Source organism: Neoarius graeffei, chromosome 25, assembly GCF_027579695.1.
Source record: "Neoarius graeffei isolate fNeoGra1 chromosome 25, fNeoGra1.pri, whole genome shotgun sequence".
In the NCBI taxonomy this organism is placed as follows: domain Eukaryota; kingdom Metazoa; phylum Chordata; class Actinopteri; order Siluriformes; family Ariidae; genus Neoarius; species Neoarius graeffei.
In genome coordinates, this window is record NC_083593.1 from 11230619 (window position 1) to 11253046 (window position 22428).

The 22428-nt window shown below is 41.3% G+C and overlaps 2 protein-coding genes across 6 annotated transcripts in view; one reads left to right on the top strand and one right to left on the bottom strand.

The window, feature by feature from the left end:
- Positions 1-1557: 1557 nt before the first annotated feature.
- Positions 1558-7000, bottom strand: LOC132873554 (dual specificity protein phosphatase 26-like). The gene is made up of 4 exons (XM_060909241.1): positions 6865-7000; positions 5067-5268; positions 4659-4870; positions 1558-4467 (listed from the first exon to the last, which is right to left on the bottom strand). Exons 2-4 carry the CDS (start codon positions 5243-5245, stop codon positions 4265-4267), a joined length of 594 nt encoding a protein of 197 aa, XP_060765224.1. The 5' UTR covers positions 5246-5268; positions 6865-7000; the 3' UTR covers positions 1558-4264.
- Positions 7001-9339: 2339 nt separating this feature from the next.
- LOC132873692 (CAP-Gly domain-containing linker protein 1-like) overlaps positions 9340-22428 on the top strand; it is a 36283-nt gene continuing 23194 nt past the window's right edge. For 4 of the 5 annotated variants that reach the window (XR_009651590.1, XM_060909463.1, XM_060909466.1 and 1 more), the window contains exons 1-10: positions 9608-9959; positions 14651-14805; positions 14948-15441; positions 16970-17094; positions 17202-17397; positions 17536-17733; positions 19612-19715; positions 19835-19895; positions 21128-21253; positions 21918-22034. Coding sequence is in view for 4 of the 5 variants with exons in the window: in XM_060909463.1 (XP_060765446.1) it covers positions 14718-14805; positions 14948-15441; positions 16970-17094; positions 17202-17397; positions 17536-17733; positions 19612-19715; positions 19835-19895; positions 21128-21253; positions 21918-22034 (1509 nt within the window). In the remaining variant the exon portion in view is untranslated. The other variant, XM_060909464.1, reaches the window with a different exon arrangement.

A 22428-nucleotide genomic window follows, 5' to 3' on the forward strand; every position in this document is an offset into this window, starting at 1 on the left:
CATTCCTTCTCACAACACTTAAAAGAGGTTTAGGGACTGAAGACCCGAAATGATTAAATGTTTCAGGTGTTATTTTGTCCCATAATGTGTGCAACAGTACAAGATCATTGTTGTTATATTTTTATTTCAAAATTCTCCACACATTCTCTATTGGGGACAGAGGGGACAGGCGCCCTCTTCTTCCACAGCCATACCTTTGTAATGTGTGCAGAATGTGGTTTTGCATTGTCTTGTTGAAATCTCCCTGGAAAAGATGTCGTCTTGAAGGCAGCATATGTTGCTCCAAAATCTCAATGTACTTTTCTGCATTAATGCTGCCATCACAGAAGTGTAAGTTACTTCTGCCAAGGGCACTGACACAACCCCATACCATGACACACCCTGGATTTTGGACTTGTTGTTGGTAACAGTCTGGATGGTCCTTTTCGTCTTAATTCCAGAGCACACAGTATCTATTTCTTACAAAACAGACCTGGAATACTGATTCGTCTGACCACAATATACATTTCCACTGTATGATGATCCATCCCAGATGCCTCTGAGCCCAGAGAAGTTGACGGTGCTTCTGGACACATTTAACATAAGACTTCCTTTTTGCACAGTAAAGTTTTAACTGGCATTTGTAGACGTAACTCTGTATTGTAGCTTGACAAAAGTTTGCCAAAGTAATCCCGAGCCCATGTGGTTATATCAGCTATAGATGAATGACGGTTCTTGATGCAGTGCCATCTAAGGGATCAGAGATCACGGATGTTCAGCTTAGGCTTGAGCCCTTTCCCTTTACGCACCAAAATTCCTCCAGATTCCTTGAATTGTTTAATGATATTATGCAACATAGAGGGTGAAATATCCAAATCCCATCATATCTTTCCTTGCAGAACATTGTTTTTAAACATTTCAATATTTTTTCCCACACATTTGTTGACAAACTGGAGATCCTCGGCACATGTTTGCTCTATAAAGACTTGGCCTTTCCTGGATACTGATTCTGTACCAAATCATAACTACAATCACCACAAGAATAAGAATTCATAAGAATAAAGAAAAACTACTGAATTAGAAGGCGTGTTCAAACTTTTGACTGGTACTGTACATTTTTAACATTCGTACCCATGAACTTGATATCTTACCACACAGTAAAAATGTATAATTTAACCCTACTCTTCTTAACAAACCCTCCTTCTTTACTGATCTATTTATTACAATCAAGTAATCACTTATGCATATTTTTAACTCCGATACATGAGTTTAGAAAACAGGTTCGCTTGACACACCATCAGTGTGTAGTGCCTGTGTTGCACTTGTGACCAACCAGGCTTTTATTGGTCTTTGTAAAAAACATTTACATTCACTTAAACTTTTCTTTTTGTAAAAGATGATGTGTTTGAAATGATACACAACGAACAACTTGCATTTGGTCTTGTTTTTAGTTCTCAATTTTATTTCATAGACTGAGGAATAAAAAAAAAAAAGAATTCAAGTATCAATATAAATCCAGGGTCCGTTATAATGGTAGGATAGAAAAGAAGAGCACAGAGCGTGAAATACAATGTACATTTTAGTAAATCAGAAATGAATATGGACTGAAAATTTACACAATACTTCGCAATTTGATTTGAAACCAAATGCAATCCAGTCATTAACTAATTACAGCTATGAAATGTAAAAAAACAAGGAAATATTGTATTCATGACACAAAGCTTTTTTTAAACATTTAACAGCTTCCTCTATCCATCCATAACAATTAGCATTCTTTTCCCCCACCTTTGATTATATCTTGATTATATTTTGATGATTCCTCATCCAGATGATTAAAAATCCTGTTATTGTAAAAATCCCAGCCAATTTCTTTTTGATGAATCAGATGAATGGTTTTACACAGAGGGTGTTTTCATTAATAAAGTGGGCAGTGTTATATGACAAATGTTGCTGGTTTTTCGTAATCATTTATAACAGTACTTAGCTGCTGTGGGATGATATTCATGAAGGTAACATTTGGATTTTATGATAAGAGTTATAATGTAGTAGCGCCCATCTCTTAATTAATTTAATTTTTTAAGGATTTTGAAGTTGTAGATATTGTGTCACAATACTATAGATGATACGGACGATGTAACAGAACCATTTACAAGACACCTCAAATCAAAATACAGTATGCATTTCTAATTATCACATTTCTAATTCTAACAACTCAGTACCACGCCCAGGTTATTCACACCGCCCAGTTATGGCTTGGTGGCAAATGATTACCAATGCAGCATGTTGCAAATACTCACACTATTGAGGTATTCATCACTCATGGATTTAGAAATACCTACGTTTGTACAGTATATGTATACACATACAGAGTATAACCACTACTTTATGAAATCTGTTTCTCCTAAAGAGTTTAAAGAATGCAGAGAAATTCCTGTATTCATAAGACACAATTTGGTATGCAGTATTGTTCCACTTATTGACGTTTTTGTGGTCCCGATTTCAAAAATTTGCAATACAAACTTATAAACAAGACACTAAAATCATACGTTAAATGTTTCTCCTTTAGGTGATTCACAGAATAACACTTTCATATACAAATACTGTATTATCATAATAGCCTAATACTTAATATTACATGAAATACCTAATAGTACCATCCGTTAAGGCAGGACAAATGTTACTAGACAAAATGAAAGGTATTGTAAAATTCATTGATCATTTTTACCTCCTTTTGATTAAAAAACGAATTACCAGAAATGGACGTAGAAACTGATGCTTCATTGATGTTCCTGCAGATCTGTTATATTGCATGAACTCATACAAAAGGGGCCAAATCACTGCTACATGAAGAGTCGCCTAACACGAGTTGGCTGTATAAATTCTGTGTAAATACAAGAGGTCATGATTTAATAAATACTAACCCTATTATAAAAAACTAAATAATAATTGTGAAAAGCAGCTTTGAAAAAGCAGCTTATAATCAGATATGTCGCAACAATCTTTCTAACATTGTGGCTCCATATCTCTTTACTGTTTGTATCTCTTTGAATACAGTTATAATTTAACCCTTTCTGGCTGCGAGCCTCACACTGATAACCAGCCAAAAATTGGAAGCTTGTTTTTCCAAAATACACCATCGAACTATAGCTGGATGTGCACCAAAAATTCATTCACTGTTTCTTGTTTGCTTTGGAATTTGACTTAGAGTGGCTTGTATAAATATTCACCTTCTTTGAAATTCTATACACCACTTGTTGCTTCAACCGCGAGTTGGACTAGTAGTTAGCATGTCCGCCTCTCGATCAGGAGACTGCAAGTTCTACTCGCGGTCGGGTCATACCAAAGACCATCATAAAAATGGTACCTACTGCCATCTGGCAAGGCACACTGCAATACAGATGCGCGTGGGGAAGTCAAACTCTCGCGGTTACCAGAGGACTAGCCTCCCACTGTAACCCTAGCTGTATAGGTGAGAGGCTGAGGGCTATCGAAACGGAGCTCGGCGCCACACCCATACGCCTCAAGGAGCTGGTTAGTACTGGGACAGGAGACTGCCTGGGTAGACCAGATTCTGGTGTGAGAGGGACTTTGACTTGTTGCTTCTCTGACTAATCCCCTCCTTACCCACTCACAGACTTTTGGTGAGCGGCCTCCTCTAGAGCCCTCTAGAGTCATGACTATGCCATATTCTACATATAACCAAATCCTGATTAATTCTTTTCAAGAATTTTGTCTTGCAATTTTTTGATAGTTCCTTGGTCTTCATGATGTTCTTTGATTAGGATCACTCTCTAGAAAACTTTGGGAGCTTCCAGGAATTGAGATCCTGTGACGCTTTAATTGTACACAGGTCAACTCCATACAACTAATTGTGTTACTCCTGATGGCAACTGGTTTCACAGCAGTGAGGTGAATATTTATGCAATCCCAACCTTTACACCTTTTATGAATCACATTGATTCTTTTTCAACTTACGATAATCTCAATTTCGTTCATTTCGTTTCCAGGTTGTAACACTGTGGAGAATTTCAATGGGGTGAATACTTATGCAAGTCCACTTCAAGAAAAGTGAAACCAAACTGGTTAATGAAGTTCAGTGAGCTGGTCATTTGAACGAAATGTCAGGGTTAATGCTGAATAAGGCAGTATGCACACTTCAAGAGGTCTTAATGTAGTAAGGCATTTCTACTGATCACAGAACAACAGTGTGAATGATGGTACTACATGTACACACATTGGCCAAGGCAATGGGTTTGGACTGGGAGTTCAGAGTTTACTAGTGGTTTCAGGTTGTCTTTCGACTGGTGCGAAGAATGCTATCTAGGCCACTGAGCTGCCGGAGGAAGCCTCGGTTGGGGGTGACACCTCGGTGGTCCTTGACTGTCTTAATGGCTTCTACTAGGGTCATGTTCTGCCGAATCATAAGGTAGGCCAGCACCAGAGTAGCTGAGCGACTCACCCCTACTGCACAATGCACAAGCACCGTCCCTATAAAGCCAAAAATAGACTATATAAACAGAAGAACACCTTACTCCATACTGTAGGTTCTCAACCTTGGGGTCATGACTCCCACATGGGGTTGCTGGAAATGTTGACAGGATCGGAGGAGATTTACTAGCTGTTATTGATAATGTATTTGTATCCAACATGTTGTCATGTTAATCAAAGTTTGGCCTTACCTCCCATGCTGAGAGCTTTGTGAATGAATTCTGCAGCAGGGTAAAAGTTGACACTCATGTCAAAGGAAGGAGAGTCATGGGCCTCGATGCCATGATAGGTGATGTTCATTCCCTCGTAGTACTCTGCACCACCCCGCCATTTGCTCTGCGCACAGTTGAGGATATGAGTGATCCCAAGCTTGATAAGTTCCTGGCGGTTTGAAGCAATGTCTCTGAAAGATTTTTTTGGTAAAACAGATGGATGTGTAAAATGGTGTTATTCAGCATGGCATTCTATGATATTCTATAATGTTACTTTATGATATTATCCATATCTGCAAATGTGTAGCCACAGTGTCTGAAGTGAGGTACACAAGTTCATATCTAAAACATTTACTTTCTAAAAGTTGGAAAGAATAAACTACTCACTGGTCACCGATGTAGAGTCTCGGCCAAACCTCATCAGCATGATTACAAGCTGTTTTTCCAGTGTACAGTAGACGCTCAAGTTCAGCAATGCTTAACACAGGTGACCCTTTTTCTGAATCCCTTCTGCTAGGAGACCTGGAATTGCTCCGTGATCGGGAGAATCTGGACATAAACGCCATCTGCACTGATTGTTAGTGGGGTTCTGTGGAAAGATAAAGAAAAGAAAATATGATAAAAATAGAAATACTTGTTTCCTCGACTTGTTAAAAAGACGATCTCAGTGTCAGTAATTCGTTCTGCCCTGTAATGATTTGGCGACTTGTCCAGGGTGTACCCCGCCTCTCACTCACAGTCAGCTGGGATAGGCTCCAGCTTGCCCGCGACCCTGCACAAGATAAGCGGTTATGGATAATGGATGGATGGGTGGATTAATTCGTTCTCCTAGCACATGGTCCAGCTGTCGGTGCCACAGACACTGCTTTCATGTCATGTCCGTTTGTTTACATTGCCATCTGTCTTTGCTACTGTTATGGTCCTGTCTCCACCTCTGTCCAGTAATTGGTTAGTTACCCTACTGTGTTCACCTGTTCTGTGTTTAATTCTTGATTGTGTTTTCTATTTATACCCTGTTTTGTTATAGCATTTTTGTGAAGCCTTTATCGTCCCTCTCTTGTCTTAAGTGTACCAAGTTTTTTTTTTCTATTGCTTCTTTCTTTGACCTTTGCTTATTTCTCCTGTCTTATGATTATGGTTTATTGTTGTCTGTCTGTGCTCTGACCCCCACTTTCTCTGACACAAATTGAGTTTACACACTTCTATCTTGCACTTCATCACACACTACATGTTACTGTACATCCACAGAAAGGCATTCACTGTGTTTTAAAATAAACTGAAATCAAGCATAAAAAAATGTAAAATCAACTCAGGCACATGCTTATCCTCCTCCACCTATCACGTCATCTTGATTAAATGTCATCAACTGAAAAAAATTCAGCTGATTTGTGTGTCATTCAACAACTAGTTTTCATGTGTATGTAAGAGCAGATCTGAATTTAGATCAAAGATGAAGATTATCCTGTGTGTACTGTAGGTGCTCTTATATCCGACGGTTTACATGATATACTAGTATTTAATGCACTTCCAGGAAATAATAATTTGGAGATGAGTGAGTTTGCAAAGTGCATCTCTCGCAACAATCAAATCAGCATTGAGCAGTTAAGTAGTCCCAGATGAGTTATAAGATTACATTCTTTCTGCTCATTTAGTCGAGTGGAAATGGAAAGAATGTAGTTTCATATATCAATATAGGCTACTGTATGTACAGTAAACACAGCTCTTATTAGAACCAATCCTGTTATCTTATAGTAATATGTTACAGTGTTTTTTCCCCTTCTGTAAGGCAATGCTTTGAAATATTAAAAATAAATATTAAAATGAGCAAAATATGTTTTTTTTTTTTTGTTGTGAAATGTTGAACTTTTCATTTAGGGGTCCTTATGGGCATTCATGTGCATGCATGAGGGGGAAAATATAATTCATGAGCTATATTTCAGAAAATCTAAGAACATAACAAGCATGAGTACACGGTGTATGTCAGGAGCACAGGAAATGGTTCCATATTGAAATAGATAGAATAAATAAACAGTGGCTTATAATTGCCCTCGGTTATAATCAGACGGATTCCAACATCTGGCCAGGGAAATAATCGGATTGAATAAAATGATCATAGGACACATGCAATATAACGCGTTTTGTTTGTTGCATGAGGTGGACAGACAATGCCTGAAATGCATCTTACCTTCCATTAAACGTTCCCAAACACACGACTAGACTAAATATCGCCTGTCTTGCTAGTCTCTTCTGATTCTGAAGATCCTCTATGAAGAAATGGATCGGACATATTTTAGTGACTCATATTGGACTGCGTAATGAGTGTCATTGCAGCCTGGAGAGGAGAAGGAGCACGGAACGCCCACCTCTTGCACACTTACATCCGACTTAAAGCAACCACACGGGGCACAGTGCACTTGCACGTACAGCACGCGCACTGAGGATGTCTGATATTACGCCTATTTTATATCCGGTTCCAGATTACAGACGCCTTTCAGCTCAGATTTATGAATTCTGGGTACATTTCCCAAATGCATGGACCCTCCATGAAACATCCACCATGAACCATCAATATCTACAATCAGCATATGATCTATTCTACAATTTACCATACAATTCTGAGATTATTATTATTATTATTATTATTATTATTATTGACCACAATGCCCGCTATAGCAGTGTTGCCAATGCTGCATCTCTGTAGAGAGAGTGATGCAGCAGCGCTTTAGTCCTTTTTTCTCACGCTACTCAAACAGATCAGCTGTCAAAGCTGTCTTTATCTTTGATACAAACAACACAGTCAACACCATTGTGATTGTCATCTTGTCAGCTGCTTCCTGTAGAAACATTATGTCTTTTTGGATTTCTTATTAATATAACTTCGAACGGGGGCGGCATGGTGGTGTAGTGGTTAGCACTCGGTTCTGGGTTTGAGCCCAGCGGTCGACAGGGGCCTTTCTGTATGGAGTTTGTATGTTCTTCCTGTGTCTGCGTGGGTTTCCTCCGGGTGCTCTGGTTTCCTCCAAAGACATGCAGGTGGCTTTAAATTGAGTGTGAATGGTCGTTTGTCTCTATGTGATGACCTGGCGACTTGTCCAGGGTGTACCCTGCCTCTCGCCCATAGTCAGCTGGGATAGGCTCCAGCTTGCCTGTGACCCTCTACAGGATAATGGATGATTTTGAACGTTGCTGGTAAGTGGTGAGTGAGAAACGAAGCTCTGCACAGCCCTGTAAATTGTCATGCGTTTGGTCACAAGTGCATGAATAACCTGGTGCAAATTGCATCTGCACTGGTTTTATTCCATCCAATGAATACAATTCTGTTGTCCTGTCTAGTTAGTACAGAGCCCCTAAAGGCATGAAAGTTGATTTTTTAAAAACATCTTGTCCTCACAAGTTAATAACAAGATAATAACTTGTGTGCACAAGGTAAAAAAAAAAAAAAAAAATCCATTATCTGTTGCCGCTTATCCTGTTCTACAGGGTCGCAGGCAAGCTGGAGCCTATCCCAGATGACTATGGGTGAGAGGCAGGGTACAACCTGGACAAATCGCCAGGTTATTGCAGGGCTGACACACAGAGACAAACAACCATTCACACTCACATTCACACCTACGGTCAATTTAGAGCCACCAATTAGCCTAACCTGCATGTCTTTGGACTGTGGGGGAAACTGGAGGAAACCCACGCAGACACAGGGAGCTCATGCTCCACACAGAAAGGCCCTCGCCAACCGCTGGGCTCGAACCCAGGACCTTCTTGCTGTGAGGTGACAGTGCTAACCACTACACCACTGTGCCGCCCAATAATAATAATAATAATAATCATCATCATCATCATCAGGGCGGCACGGTGGTGTAGTGGTTAGCGGTGTCACCTCACAGCAAGAAGGTCCTGGGTTCGAGCCCAGCGGTTGGCGAGGGCCTTTCTGTGTGGAGCATGATCTCCCTGTGTCTGCGTGGGTTTCCTCCAGTTTCCTCCACAGTCCAAAGACATGCAGGTTAGGCTAATTGGTGGCTCTAAACTGACCGTAGGTGTGAATGTGAGTGTGAATGGTTGTCTGTGTCTATGTGTCAGCCCTGTGATGACCTGGCGACTTGTCCAGGGTGTACCCCGCCTTTCACCCGTAGTCAGCTGGGATAGGCTCCAGCTTGCCTGCGACCCTGTAGAACAGGATAAAGCGACTAGAGATAATAAGATGAGATCATCATCAGGATTTAAAAGGTTTTGTAAGTTAGTATGCTCTGTCTGTCCTATGTATTTATTGTATGTTTTGTCTCACACTGCCATGCAGTCCCGTGTATCAGGCTACTGCATAATGTGTTGCATCATTGTCCTGAAGAAACAGCATTTCATTCTAATGTGTATAAGTTACAATGGAGGATGACAGTAAAAGCCACTTGACTTGACTTGACTTGACTTGGGATGACTGCAACAGGGGCCAGAGGGGGCCTGGACAATGAAAATGATCCATTATGCTTTCGGATGGGAATATCTCTTTTGGATGGGAGATACACTGGTAATAATGACATTATTTCACCTCCAGTCCAAATACGACTGGAGTCCACAGGAGGCCTTAAATCCTTCTGTAGATGACACTTTATTTATTCATTTATTTTTTGCACCGCTAGAGGCAGCCAGTGACCACGGATTTCCACCTACATGTCACGTAAATGTTTTTGGCTTTCTTAAAACGAGTCATCTTATGAAATAAGTTTGTAGATGTTGTATTGAAGCTGAACACAGATGCATGCAGGAGCATTACACACTCCCTCTTGGTCGCGGTATCCAGTCTCGTGCAGGTGGCTCGCCAGTTGCCATAGCGACGCAAAGGCATGCCTCGCGCTGGCTGATGTTATTCATCATCATGCTAGGCAGCTACAGCTAGCTGGATAACAGTTTCATCACAGAGCGGTATATTTCAGTGAGTAGACAGGCGTTGTGTATTGTTTGTAAAAAGTAAATAAATAAATAAATAAATAGGTAAAGCCGTTATGGCTTGGTTTGTTTTATGAAATATACTTAATTTAGGTCTTTGTAACAAAGTTACTGCGCCATATTGTGCTAGTTAGCCGGGTTTGGGCGTGAGAAAGGATGGAGCTGGTTTGCTAGCTTGCCTGCTAAGTGCTAATGTTGCTAGTCTCATACATAGCGTCTGTTACCAACCGAGTGTGCGTGCACGCGCGTGCGCGTGTGTGAGAGAAAACTAACGGAACAAACCCCTGGGATGCGGCTTATAACATTCCTTCACTTCTTGGGGTGGAGCGGTGCTTGATTTAGGAGGTAAGATATTAGCTATTCTTTTATTTTTATTCAGAGTAGCTCGCTAGCTAATGTGTTATGAATGTAAAAATATCGAGGATATATATTATATATATTTCGCGGCTAGCGAACTTGCGCTGTATTTTCTTAGCCGTTTTCTCAAAGACTTGGGTTGTGTAGGCAGCTAATTTTTTTTTGTGTGTGTGATGCGCTGCTTACGCGGATAGCTAGCAAAGTTCCAACAGGAAAGGAGTTTATTTTTTTCATGATTAAAAAGCAAAAAATGTCACAGGGTGTAATGTATTTTATCCAAGAGCCGAAAAGTAGAAGTGGCTACCAGGAAGCTTATAATGTCAGCTGTTTGGGAGTCGATCATCCCGGAGACGCTATTTACGTGTCTCTTTCTTCTATGCTGCTAGACTTAGTAGCGTTTAGATTCAAGCCCTAAATAAGTCTATAGAATATAGTACCTGTCAAAAGTTTGAACACACCTTCTAATTCAATAGTTTTTCTTTATTTTTATTAATTAACCTAAGGCCCAAGCTGTTTTTTTACATGCATTTTTTATTTCTCTTTGCTATTTGGGCTTATTAGAACCTCATTCTCATCTCATCTCATTATGTCTAGCCGCTTTATCCTTCTACAGGGTCGCAGGCAAGCTGGAGCCTATCCCAGCTGACTACGGGCGAAAGGCGGGGTACACCCTGGACAAGTCGCCAGGTCATCACAGGCCTGACACATAGACACAGACAACCATTCACACTCACATTCACACCTACGGTCAATTTAGAGTCACCGGTTAACCTAACCTGCATGTCTTTGGACTGTGGGGGAAACCGGAGCACCCGGAGGAAACCCATGCGGTCATGGGGAGAACATGCAAACTCCACACAGAAAGGCCCTCGCTGGCCCCGGGGCTCGAACCCAGGACCTTCTTGCTGTGAGGCGACAGCGCTAACCACTACACCACCGTGCCGCCCCTTATTAGAACCTGATTAGAATAAAAACTAAGCATCATCTTTTGATAAGATGTACTTTTAGAGAAAAAGTATGTCCACATATGTGGATTCTTGTTCCGAATTTCTAAAAAGTGCTGTCCACGCATGTGAAGCCCTAGGAGGTTAAAACTGCTGCAAAATTAAGAAGCAAGTGTGATCAAGTCTCCAGAAGAACTGCATTTGTTCTGCATTTCCTTCTTCTTCTTCTTCTCATAGCCAGCAAGGGCTGTAAGGGAACCACTGATTACAGTCCATCATTGGTGTGTCTAAACTTATCGGAGCCCATCCCTCACCAAGCTTGATCATTGGACAATTTAGAGTAGCCAGTTAATCTAACTGCATGTCTTTGGACTGTAGAGGAAACCCGCACAGATATGGGAATAACATGAAAGCTCTATAAAGAAAGGCCCCTCATCGGCTGTGAGGTTCAAATCCGGAACCTTCTTGCTACGAGGCAACAGTGCTAACCACTGTTGCCACCCTTCTTGCTTACTTGCTTATGGCAGTCCGTCGTGGTTGACGATGACGTTTCATCTTCCTCCCCTCCGACGTCCATGCCCTCGATGCCTTCCATGTGAGAAAGGAAATCAATGCGGGACCCATAAATCCAGGGGCAGATGGTGCAAGGAAAGACACTGGCTGGGGCAGTTGGGTGGAGTCTTCGGGCTGCTCGCTTCTCCTCCCGGTCTCTTGTGCACTTCTCTTCAAAGTGCTGGACTCCATTCTTGACTATGCTCCTCCAAGTGGTCTGGTTGGAGGCAAGTGTCTCAAGGTCTCCGGGAAGGATGCCGCATGTGTTCAGGGACGACTTCAGGTGATCCTTCCATCTCTTCTTTGGGCGCCCACAGGGGCGCTTGCCTTCAGCGAGTTCGCCGTAGAGGACCAGACGAGGAGTGCCACCCTTCATTTCCTTATAAAACTATAGAAAATGTACCTAAGACTATTTTTTTAAGCAAAAGGTCCTCACACCAAATATTGACTTTGTTGCATTTATTATTGTTTACTTCTTCTTATAGTAAGAAGATAATTAACTGTTGACATACATCCGTCTCGGGAGACGATGGTATAGCGCTAGGAGTTGGAAGAGCAACTCCTAGCGCTAAAGTGGCTGTGTAGACCCAGTCTAGAGTGACAGTCTCTTACGCACTGTCTGCGGACAAAAGTAGATAGTGCTCTTACAGAGGCTGCGCTTGCATTCCTTCTGGTTCTGTTCTCAGCGAACTGGACGTTTCTGTGGTTCTCTGCACTCCATTTCTGACTAGAGCTCTCCATTCGTCATGACTGTCTGTGATGTATTCCCAGTTGTTAGTGTTGAAGTCAGTTAGCCGCATGTCCTTTTTGCCGACATCTTTGTATTGGAGTTTTGGACACCCAACTGAGCGAGATTCTGCGCACAACTCCCTGTAAAGTATGTCCCTTGGAATTTGACCTGGATCCATCCGTTGAACATGACCAAGCCACCTGAGGCATCTTGCAGCCACACTTGAACACTGCATTGGGCCTGTTTTTCAAAACTGTCTGAGTAAACTCATTTCATATTCAAGAACAATATAGTGTAGAGCAGCGTTTCTCAACATTTTTTCATTCACGGCACCCTTCAGAAGTATGCAAATTCTCAAGGCACCCCCATATAAAATATATGCAGTCACGCTGACCATACGCTGACCCCGGCAGTGACGTTGTGACCTGGGAAAGGGGGCCGTGAGACAGATTTTGATGATGCATGAGGCGGCGATGATCTGCATTAGTGTAACTATCGTTTTTTGGAATTTTAATTAATTTTATTTATTTCAACGTTAGAATATATAATTTTTGACGGCACCCCTAACGAAGCCAGACGGCACCCCAGTTGAGAGAGGCTGGTGTAGACATCTTACTATTACTAATTCATCTATTTTATCTAGTTTATCTAGATCTGAGATGTTTATTGTTATGTATACTTTATGTACATAAAGTGATTGAATTGCAATTGAAAAAAACCCAACCTTCTTGAGAATATTGAAACTTTCATTGATGACTGAGCTTTATAAAAATGTTACAATGCCTGTAAAATATTGTAGGCTTATATAACAGTGGCACTAGTGCACTGTTACAACTCACTTTATGTCCTCAAGTAATTCCCATGAAGTCTTTCCCCAATTTTACATGTGGATTATCAGTATGTTATAAATAATAATGCATTTTATTTAGAAGCGCCTTTCAAAACACTCAAGGACACTATACAAACAGTAAAAACAAGAATAAAAAACAACAGTAAAAACAGTAAAACAAGACACAATAAAAGCACAGAGAATTTAGAAATGGTAAAAGTCACAATGAATATGCTAACTGAAACAAGTGAGTTTTCAGTCTGGATTTGAATAGAGGTAGAGAGTCGATATTACGTATGTCGGGGGGGGGTGAATTCCAGAGTTGGGGAGCAGAGCGACTGAAAGCTCTACTCCCCATAGTACTGAGGCGGGCAGAGGGGACAGTGAGGAAGATGGAGGAGGAGGATCGGAGGGAACGAGAGGGGGTAGCAATGTGGAGAAGATTGGACAAATATGGAGGGGCAAGATTATGGATGGCCTTGAATGTGTGGAGGAGAATTTTGAAATTGATCCTGTATTTGATAGGGAGCCAGTGGAGAGTCTGTAGTGTTGGGGTGATGTGATGAAAAGAGGGCAAATTGGTGATGATACGGGCAGCTGAATTCTGGACCAATTGGAGCTTATGAAGGGATTTTTGAGGGAGACCAAAGAGGAGAGAATTACAGTAGTCAGTGCGGGACGTGACAAGACTGTGTACAAGAATGGAGGTGGTGTGGGAGGTGAGGGAGGGGCGAAGACGATTTATGTTACGTAAGTGAAAATAAGCAGACCGTGTAATGTTATTGATATGAGAGAGGAAGGATAGAGAGCTGTCTAGGATGACACCCAAGCTCTTGACCTGAGGGGAGGGGAAGACTATGGAACCGTCAATTGAAAAGAAGATACTGTCAACTTTGGAGAGGGTGGATTTGGTGCCTACAAGGAGGACTTCAGTTTTGTCGCTGTTCAGTTTCAGGAAGTTAGAGGTGAACCAGGATTTGATTTCAGCTAAGCAGGTGGTAAGGGAAGGGGAAGGGAGGGTGGAAGAGGGTTTTCCAGACAGGTAGAGCTGGGTGTCATCCGCATAGCAATGAAAGTTGATAATAAATTTACGAAATATATTGCAGAGGGGAAGGAGGTAGGTGATGAAGAGGATGGGCCCCAGGACAGAGCCCTGGGGCACGCCAGAGGTGACGGGGGAGGGTTGAGATCTGAAGGACTTGAGTTGAATGAACTGAGTGCGGCCAGAGAGATAGGAGTGAAACCAGTCGAGGGGGGTGTGAGTGATACTGATGGAGGAGAGTCTATGGAGGAGGATGGAGTGAGAGATGGTGTCAGAGGCTGCACTTAAATCGAGGAGGATGAGAATGGAGAGTAGACCAGAATCAGCTGCCATGAGAAGGTCATTGGTGATCTTTAAGAGAGCAGTTTCTGTACTATGGCGGGGGCGGAATCCAGACTGGAAGTGCTCATATAAGGGGTTGTGAGATAGGTTACAATAAAGAACATACCATACAAAGTGGTTATCACAGGTGTTAGCACGTTAAATATTTCCAAATGGTAAAGCCATTTTAATGCAAACGCTTTTAAAATATTACATTTTTTTCTGTATTATTCTAATTATGGCTATTATCTCTCAATTTAGGAGAAAGGGTTAACTTCCCTCATTTCCCTGCAAGGTTAACACCTTTACATGCACAGAGCAGGGAAACATGAGTACTGGGAAGCCAAGTGGTCTCAAGCCACCTACTAAGATCAGTAGGCCTAGCTCTGTACCAACCAAGACCTCCCCTCCTTCAGGTAAGAATATATTACTGGTAGCATTAATAACGTAAGCAATTTCCTCCAGGATCAGTAATGTTTTCTGATTCTGATGCTGATAACTGATCTGATCTAAGATATAGAGTCAGTCCTAAACTAATGTGTTGTATATTTATTGCAGCCACTGCAAAAACTTTAACTTCTCCAGGTCCTGGCGCTTCAGTTGTTAATGACTCAGTGGCAGAGTTTATTGTCGGCGAACGCGTATGGGTGAACGGAAATAAACCAGGATATGTTCAGTTTATCGGTGGTACCCAGTTTGCGCCAGGCCAATGGGCAGGCATTGTTTTGGACGAGCCTATAGGAAAGAACGATGGCTCTGTCGCTGGAGTGCGCTACTTCCAGTGCGAGGACTTGCGAGGCATCTTCACCCGGCCTTCCAAACTGTCCCGGACTCCTCTTCCAGAGTGTGAGGCCAATGGTGCGCCATCTTCCATCAGCCAGGCGTCATCTGCTCCTGTTCCTACTGCTGCTGCTGATGAAGGCCAAGCCACCGCTGCTACTAAGCCCTCAACAAACCTGGCCACAGCAGCCAGCGGTTCTGTCTCCAACCTGTCTGAGACAGATTCGACCATGAAGGGAAAACGGGAGCTGAAGCTGGGTGATCGTGTGCTGGTGAGCATTTATATAACATTAATATAAGGGCTTAACCATATTGTATCTCAGAAATAAATATTGAGGGAATTTTTAAACCATCCAGAAATATTCTTGAGGAACAGGATGTCTTAGATGAACAGCTGTGCAAGCAAAATGTTCAGTCCACCAACACATCCTGTTTCTGTACTTTTCAGGAATGTTTGGCACCTTACATCACCATAGTGAGAATGACAGGGTTTGAGAGTTTAGTTTTATGTGGTAGACTGTAGGCTGAAAAAGAATTTCAAGTGACAAATCTCCAAGAATTCCTTTCTTTCAATTCTTTCCTTCCTGTCAAATTGAAACACTCGCTGGTGTCAGCAAGCAGGCTTTCACTGCTGTGTTTGTGCTGGTGCCTACCTCTGCAGTTGTGATTCATCATGACATTTTTAAAGTTTAGGAAACATAAAATGCTTTTGTGTGGGTGACAAAGGACCTGTTCTTGTCAAATGATAGAGTGAGATGGAGACTACTGGTCTCTGTCTTTCTCTGCTCATTGTTGGTTTAATTTATTTCTGTATTTTAAAAAATTATAAATGCAGGTAGTCGTCGACTTACGACTGCGTTTGGTTACGACTGACCGGTCGTAAACCGATCTGGTCGTAAGTCGGCCTATGTTAAATGAACGTAAGTATATTGTGATGTGTAATGATATTGTAATCATCTTAAAGTCTTATTTTATCAACATTTTCTTATTTCATTACCTTGGCTCATTATTTGGTTTAAGTCAAACACTGCATTCTACACTGCGTACAGTACAATTCGTTTAATATGTGCAAAACAAAAAATACGAAATACAGGTGTGAAAAATAGAAAACATTTTAGTTTGAAACATACCAAAATACAAATGTAAAACATAGCAAAATACAAAATTTAGTGACCGCTGGCATCACTGGTGCTTGGCTGTGGGTCGTCTACGTCGTCATCAGCTGTTGCAGCACTCGGGCTGGCGGGAGCATTTGCTCGTTTCATAAACCAGGAGCTGGGGCGGAAACTGTATGACGGAGTGCGCGAGGGCGCGCGAGAGAGACTGCGCATGTGCCTGGAGCGGAAACTGTTGTACACGGCGAGAGGCGCTGCCGGGAGTTGGGGCGGAAACTGTCGTACGCTCAGCTGGGAAACACTTGCCAGTCATAACCAGATGGTCTTAAAGTCGATCGGTCATAAGTCGCATAGGTCGTAAGTCAACGACTATCTGTATTCATGGCTGATTTAAAAGTTGGAAGAGGCTCGTGACGATCTTAGCTAGTTAAACCACTTTGGGTTCTCCCACAAAGCTCTGAGTTTCCGAGTGATATCAGTGCCATTTGTAGTCAGATGGGAAATTTGGCACCATTCCTCTCACACTGTAGCAATAGAGTGATGCAAGCCATTTGGAAAAGCTCTAAGCTGTCGTTTGGGAAATTACAAGCGAAAATGTGCATCGCTATTTTTTACTTACTAATTCCAACAAATCATTCTTAAGGTATTTGGATACATACCATATCTGTTGCATTTCTAATCACAGATTGGGGGAACGAAGGCAGGCGTTGTGCGCTTCTTGGGCGAAACGGATTTTGCTAAAGGGGAATGGTGTGGGGTGGAGCTTGATGAGCCACTTGGCAAGAATGATGGAGCAGTGGCTGGTGCCAGGTATGACAGCATACTAACTGACTTAAGTGTATTTTACTTCTCTATATTTTCTACATTTCTATAACACATTATGTTTTTATTATTATTATTATTTTAATTTCTTTTAGGTATTTTCAGTGTCTGCCAAAGTATGGTCTGTTTGCACCAACACATAAAGTGACTCGCATCGGTTTCCCTTCCACCACCAAAGCCAAAAGCTCAAGACGCAGGTCCACTCTGCAGCATAGCCCCAGCGCCTCTTCAGTCAGCTCACTGAGCTCAGTCACCTCTTCTGTAGGAGGAAAACCCAGTCGCGCAGGCCTGGTAAATCCTTCTACCTTACACATACTAGAGATTGAAATGTTGGTTAAAATGAAAGTACAATGAGATCTGTATTGGACTTACGTCTTGCCATTCAAACATCTTGTTTTTTTTGTTTTGGTCTTCCTCCTCATCGCCTAGCTGACAGAGACCTCATCCCGCTATGCACGAAAGATCTCAGGGACTACGGCCCTGCTGGAGGCTCTGAAGGAGAAACAGCAGCACATCGAGCAACTCTTGGCTGAGAGGGATCTAGAGAGAACAGAAGTGGCCAAGGCAACCTGTCACGCCGGAGAGGTGCAGCAGGAGCTGGCCTTGCTCAGAAAAGGCCAGGAACAGGTCAGCTGAGTGTTCATGTTCTTGGTGATGATGCATTGTGGCACAAATTATATATATGTACAGTCTTGTGCAAAAGTCTTAGGCAGATGTAAAGAAATGCTGTAGATCAAAAATGGCTTAAAATAATGAAATGAAATGTTTCGACATTAAAAAAAATACTATAAACAGCAGTAAGCCATAATAAATGAAACAAAGTCAATATGTGGTGTGAAACGACCCTTTGCTTTAAAACAAAATTGTAGTCTCAGGTACAATGAGTGCAGTTTTATAAGGAAATGAGCTGTAGGTTTTACTGAGCATCTTGCAGAACCAGCCACAGTTCTTCTGGACACTTTGACTGTCACACTCGCTTCTTAATTTTGCACCAAAACCCAGCAGCCTTCATTATGTTTTCCTTTTGAATCTGAAAAGTGGTTTCTTATCTAATACACTGTTCAGATACAAACTTTTTTTCTGTAAAAAAAAAAAACAAACGTTTGGAACTCTAAAATGTTTTTGTACTGACTCAGTAATGTAGAAGTCATAAAATAGAAATCTAGCCGTTTTTGTTTGTATAAAAAAGAATAGAGTGCCTAAGACTTTTGCACAGTATTGCAGCAGTCTCAAAAGTAGCCGGTCACCGGCGGCAAATCGCCGGCTATGGCTTGTTATGCCGCCGGCTATTGTCAGTCGAGTCACAAAATTTAATATTAAATATTTCTGACGGCAAAAAAAGTTGTGAACGTAAATTACATCCACTATGTCATGTATGTCCGTTGCCGCGTCAACTGTGTTTACATCCTCAACACGAGTGCAGCCATTACTGCCGCCTGTGTTGCCAGATTGCGCGTTTCCCCGCCCAATTTGGGCGGTTTTACGTGCATTTTGGCGGGTTTTGAACATATTTTGGGCTGTAAAACGTCAGCAGTATCTGGCAACATATTTTTTTTACTTAATACAAGAAATTAATGGATGCCAACGTTTTTGCCAAAATGATATTTTATTTTCCATTGTTTAGGCAGCTTCAGCATCATACTGTGAGATTCTGTTCAAATTGTTTTTTTCTTTTATGAAGCCTGAGCCATTTATTTTATTAGTTTATAATTATTGTTTAATTTAGACTTCAGGAGAGACTGCCTGCACACAGCACTAGTATTAAAAGTTTTTTTTCTTGCATGAAAGCTGAGGCATTTATATTATATTTTAAGGTAACTTCATGTTGTGCTGTGAGGTTCTATGCACTTTAACTTTTGAACCAACAGGATCATTTGGATAAGTAAAGCCTATTTTTCTGCATTTTTGTAGTCCTGGTAATCTTTTATATTGGTAAAGTTGTTTATAGGACCATTTCTCAGTGTCTGTTTTTTAATCAATAGTTTTTCAGTAATAACTTAATATTTAACATATCACTCAATTTTAAACAACCCCTGCGCCTCCCCCATAGTCTCCAAAATTTCTGTGGGAAACACTGGCATGTGTAACAACGCTAATCAAGCTTAAGCTAGACGACCCGCCTCAAATACCCGTCCCGGGTAAATGTTATCCCAATTTTAGATGGCCTGTTCCAAACCATCCCGCCCCATGAAAAATTCGTACTTGCATATCTATCTATCTATCTATCTATCTATCTATCTATCTATCTATCTATCTATCTATCTATCTATCTATCTATCTATCTATCTATCTATCTATCTATCTATCTATCTATCTATCTATCTATCTATCTCCCTGCACGCTTTGCGTGCATTATGTCTGCTTTACCATTTTGCACCCTGCTGTAAATTATTTGTACCCTGCTATTCTCCCAAACTTTGAAGCCCCTGGTATTGTGTGTGTGTGTATATATATAAATACATTTGTATTTATTGTGAACATGCCTGTGTGTGCTTGTGTTACAAGTATGTTCTTGAGATGGAGGCTAAACTCGACCAATTACGCAGGCTTGTAGAAACTGCAGACAGGGAAAAAGTGGAGTTGTTAAATCAGCTTGAAGAAGAAAAAAGGTAACGTTTACCATACTAAATGAGTGACATATAAGAGTTTGAGTTGGATAAAATCCATTTGATATGTTTTTTGAGTAACAAATAAATGCTAATAGAAAGTTCTTTGGTCTGTTGTGCAGGAAGGTGGAAGATCTTCAGTTCCGTGTGGAGGAAGCTTACATTACCAAAGGTGACTTAGAGGTAAAATGATACTCTCATCTCCATTTACATACTAGGAACAAGCAACTCTTCTAAACATTACATACAGTATATAAAACAAGTATTTCATTTATTACATGCAGCTGATACTTATTGTCAAGAATACATCAGTGCTATTAAGTAATGTTTGATAATAGATGAAATCTTACCAGTGTTTAATCACATTTTGCAGTCACTGCTTTAGATCCTGCTATGAGCATGTTCAGGTTCTTATCATGACTTCCTTTTGTATTCATGTATCTAAAAACATGTATTTTTGCTTTTACTTTAGTTTTTTTTTTCTTTCTTATTTTTGCTTGCATACCCTAATGAAAATTCTTCACATACTAATATTTATTCATTATGAGATGACATAACTGAGCTTTCTATTGATGCTCACAGATGTAATATTTTATATTAAAATGACTTTACATTGTTGTGGATTAATTTAATGTTATTTTATGGAAATGTGCACTTGTTTCATTCACTTCTCATTCATGCTTTTATTCGTCCATTCATTCATTTGCTCCCATGAGATTCGTACTCATTCTTGAATTTGTTGTGTTTTGGTTGTGTTTCTGATCCTTGGTTTTTCTCTGCAAACCCCTTGCTGCCATTCTAGTCTTCTTCCATTGTGTCCAGTTACCACACACAGCTCTTGTGCCACTACTCTCTTTGTCCTCATTCATAGACATTGGATGATGTCAAGGCTTGCGTGAGGCTTTTCGTACTTGGCGTTAGGCTTGCATGTGACTGCAGCACTGCTGTTCTCTTTCTCCTCTCCTCTTTCTACTAACAGACGCAGACCAAACTGGAGCATGCCCACATTAAGGAGCTCGAACAGAGCCTTCTCTTTGAAAAGACCAAAGCTGATAAACTCCAGAGGGAGTTAGAGGATACTAGGGTAATTCAGTCTCACATTATCAAATAAGGCAGGCGTCTCGATGAGTGAGATTGCATGAGCGGTCTCTCGGGGCTTGAGTCAGTGCCGCGTGTTTGTGACACTTTTGCCTTTTTTGCATGATGGAGCGAGGTAGGTTTGGAGTTTTCACTAACAGGATGATGCAACATCAACAGCATTTTCAGAAATACTAGATATCCGTTCACAGCCTTTCAGACAGTAGTGACTGAAAATCAATTAAGCATGCAAATAAAGGTGACTCCTCTGTTATGATGTGTGTGTGTGTGTGTGTTATGGCTTGAAGTATCTAATGGCAGTGAGTCTCATGTTATAGGTGGCCACAGTGTCTGAAAGGTCCCGGATCATGGAGCTAGAGAAGGAAGTATCAGAGCTGCAGCTACGCCTTCGATCTCAGCGAGCAGAAGCTGGATCAGGCTCACCTCCATTACAGGACAAAAAGGTCCGCACCTTTATTCCAGAGCGCCTGCAGATTCTTGAAAAGTTATATAACTTTTAAATTATATAGGAAATGTTATAGGCGGGGCGGCACGGTGGTGTAGTGGTTAGCGCTGTCGCCTCACAGCAAGAAGGTCCTGGGTTCGAGCCCCGGGGCCGGCGAGGGCCTTTCTGTGTGGAGTTTGCATGTTCTCCCCGTGTCCGCGTGGGTTTCCTCCGGGTGCTCCGGTTTCCCCCACAGTCCAAAGACATGCAGGTTAGGTTAACTGGTGACTCTAAATTGACCGTAGGTGTGAATGTGAGTGTGAATGGTTGTCTGTGTCTATGTGTCAGCCCTGTGATGACCTGGCGACTTGTCCAGGGTGTACCCCGCCTTTCGCCTGAAGCCAGCTGGGATAGGCTCCAGCTTGCCTGCGGCCCTGTAGAAGGATAAAGCGGCTAGAGATAATGAGATGAGATGAGATGAGGAAATGTTATACCATATTAAAAAGTATTACATTTAACTTTGGGTTACTGTTTTGCATGCTTCGTAAATACATTGGATGAACTACTATACATTATCACTCAGTGTGAATCAGGAACATTTCTTAACTGATACTTTAGTTTATATTTAGACATATACAGTGCTTTGACAGCATGAACAGATTGTGTGCTCTTTATTCTCATAGGTTAGGGAGCTGAGCAATGAGCTGGAGGCCAGACACAAGGAGGTGCTGCTCCTCCAACAGAGACTCAGCTCCTCTCATCAGGAGAACACTTCCCTTCAGCATCAGCTTGATGATTTGGTATGATGTTTATTCACTCTAAAGAACATATAACTACAGACCAAACTTTCATAACTAACATGTCATAGCTAATTTTACACTTATTTCTATAACTATAAATTTCACTGCTTCATTCGAGAAAAACCATGCTACTGTTATTCATAGTTTGGCTTCAAATGTTATTCTGATTTCTTGTCACTTATACTGTGATGTATGTGACAAGTATGTGTGATTTCTTGCCACATCTGTTGTTAGGAAAATAATCCATGATGGGGTGGTGTGATATGGCCTGATGCAAAGCGAGTGGATTGTTTGCCTATAACAGCATGCACTGAAGAGTTTTATTCCTCTTATACCACAGCGGATTTGCAGTTTTTTAAATTTATTAATGATAAATAAATAAATAAATCAGCAT

Excerpts from the sequence above, each read along its gene's own strand:
- LOC132873554 (XM_060909241.1), bottom strand. The coding sequence starts at position 5,245 with ATGGCGTTTATGTCCAGATTCTCCCGATCACGGAGCAATTCCAGGTCT. Across the intron at positions 4,871-5,066 it reads AGACTCTACATCGGTGACCA|AGACATTGCTTCAAACCGCC; the intron begins GTGAGTAGTTTA and ends AAAATCTTTCAG. Across the intron at positions 4,468-4,658 it reads CAAAGCTCTCAGCATGGGAG|GGACGGTGCTTGTGCATTGT; the intron begins GTAAGGCCAAAC and ends TTGGCTTTATAG.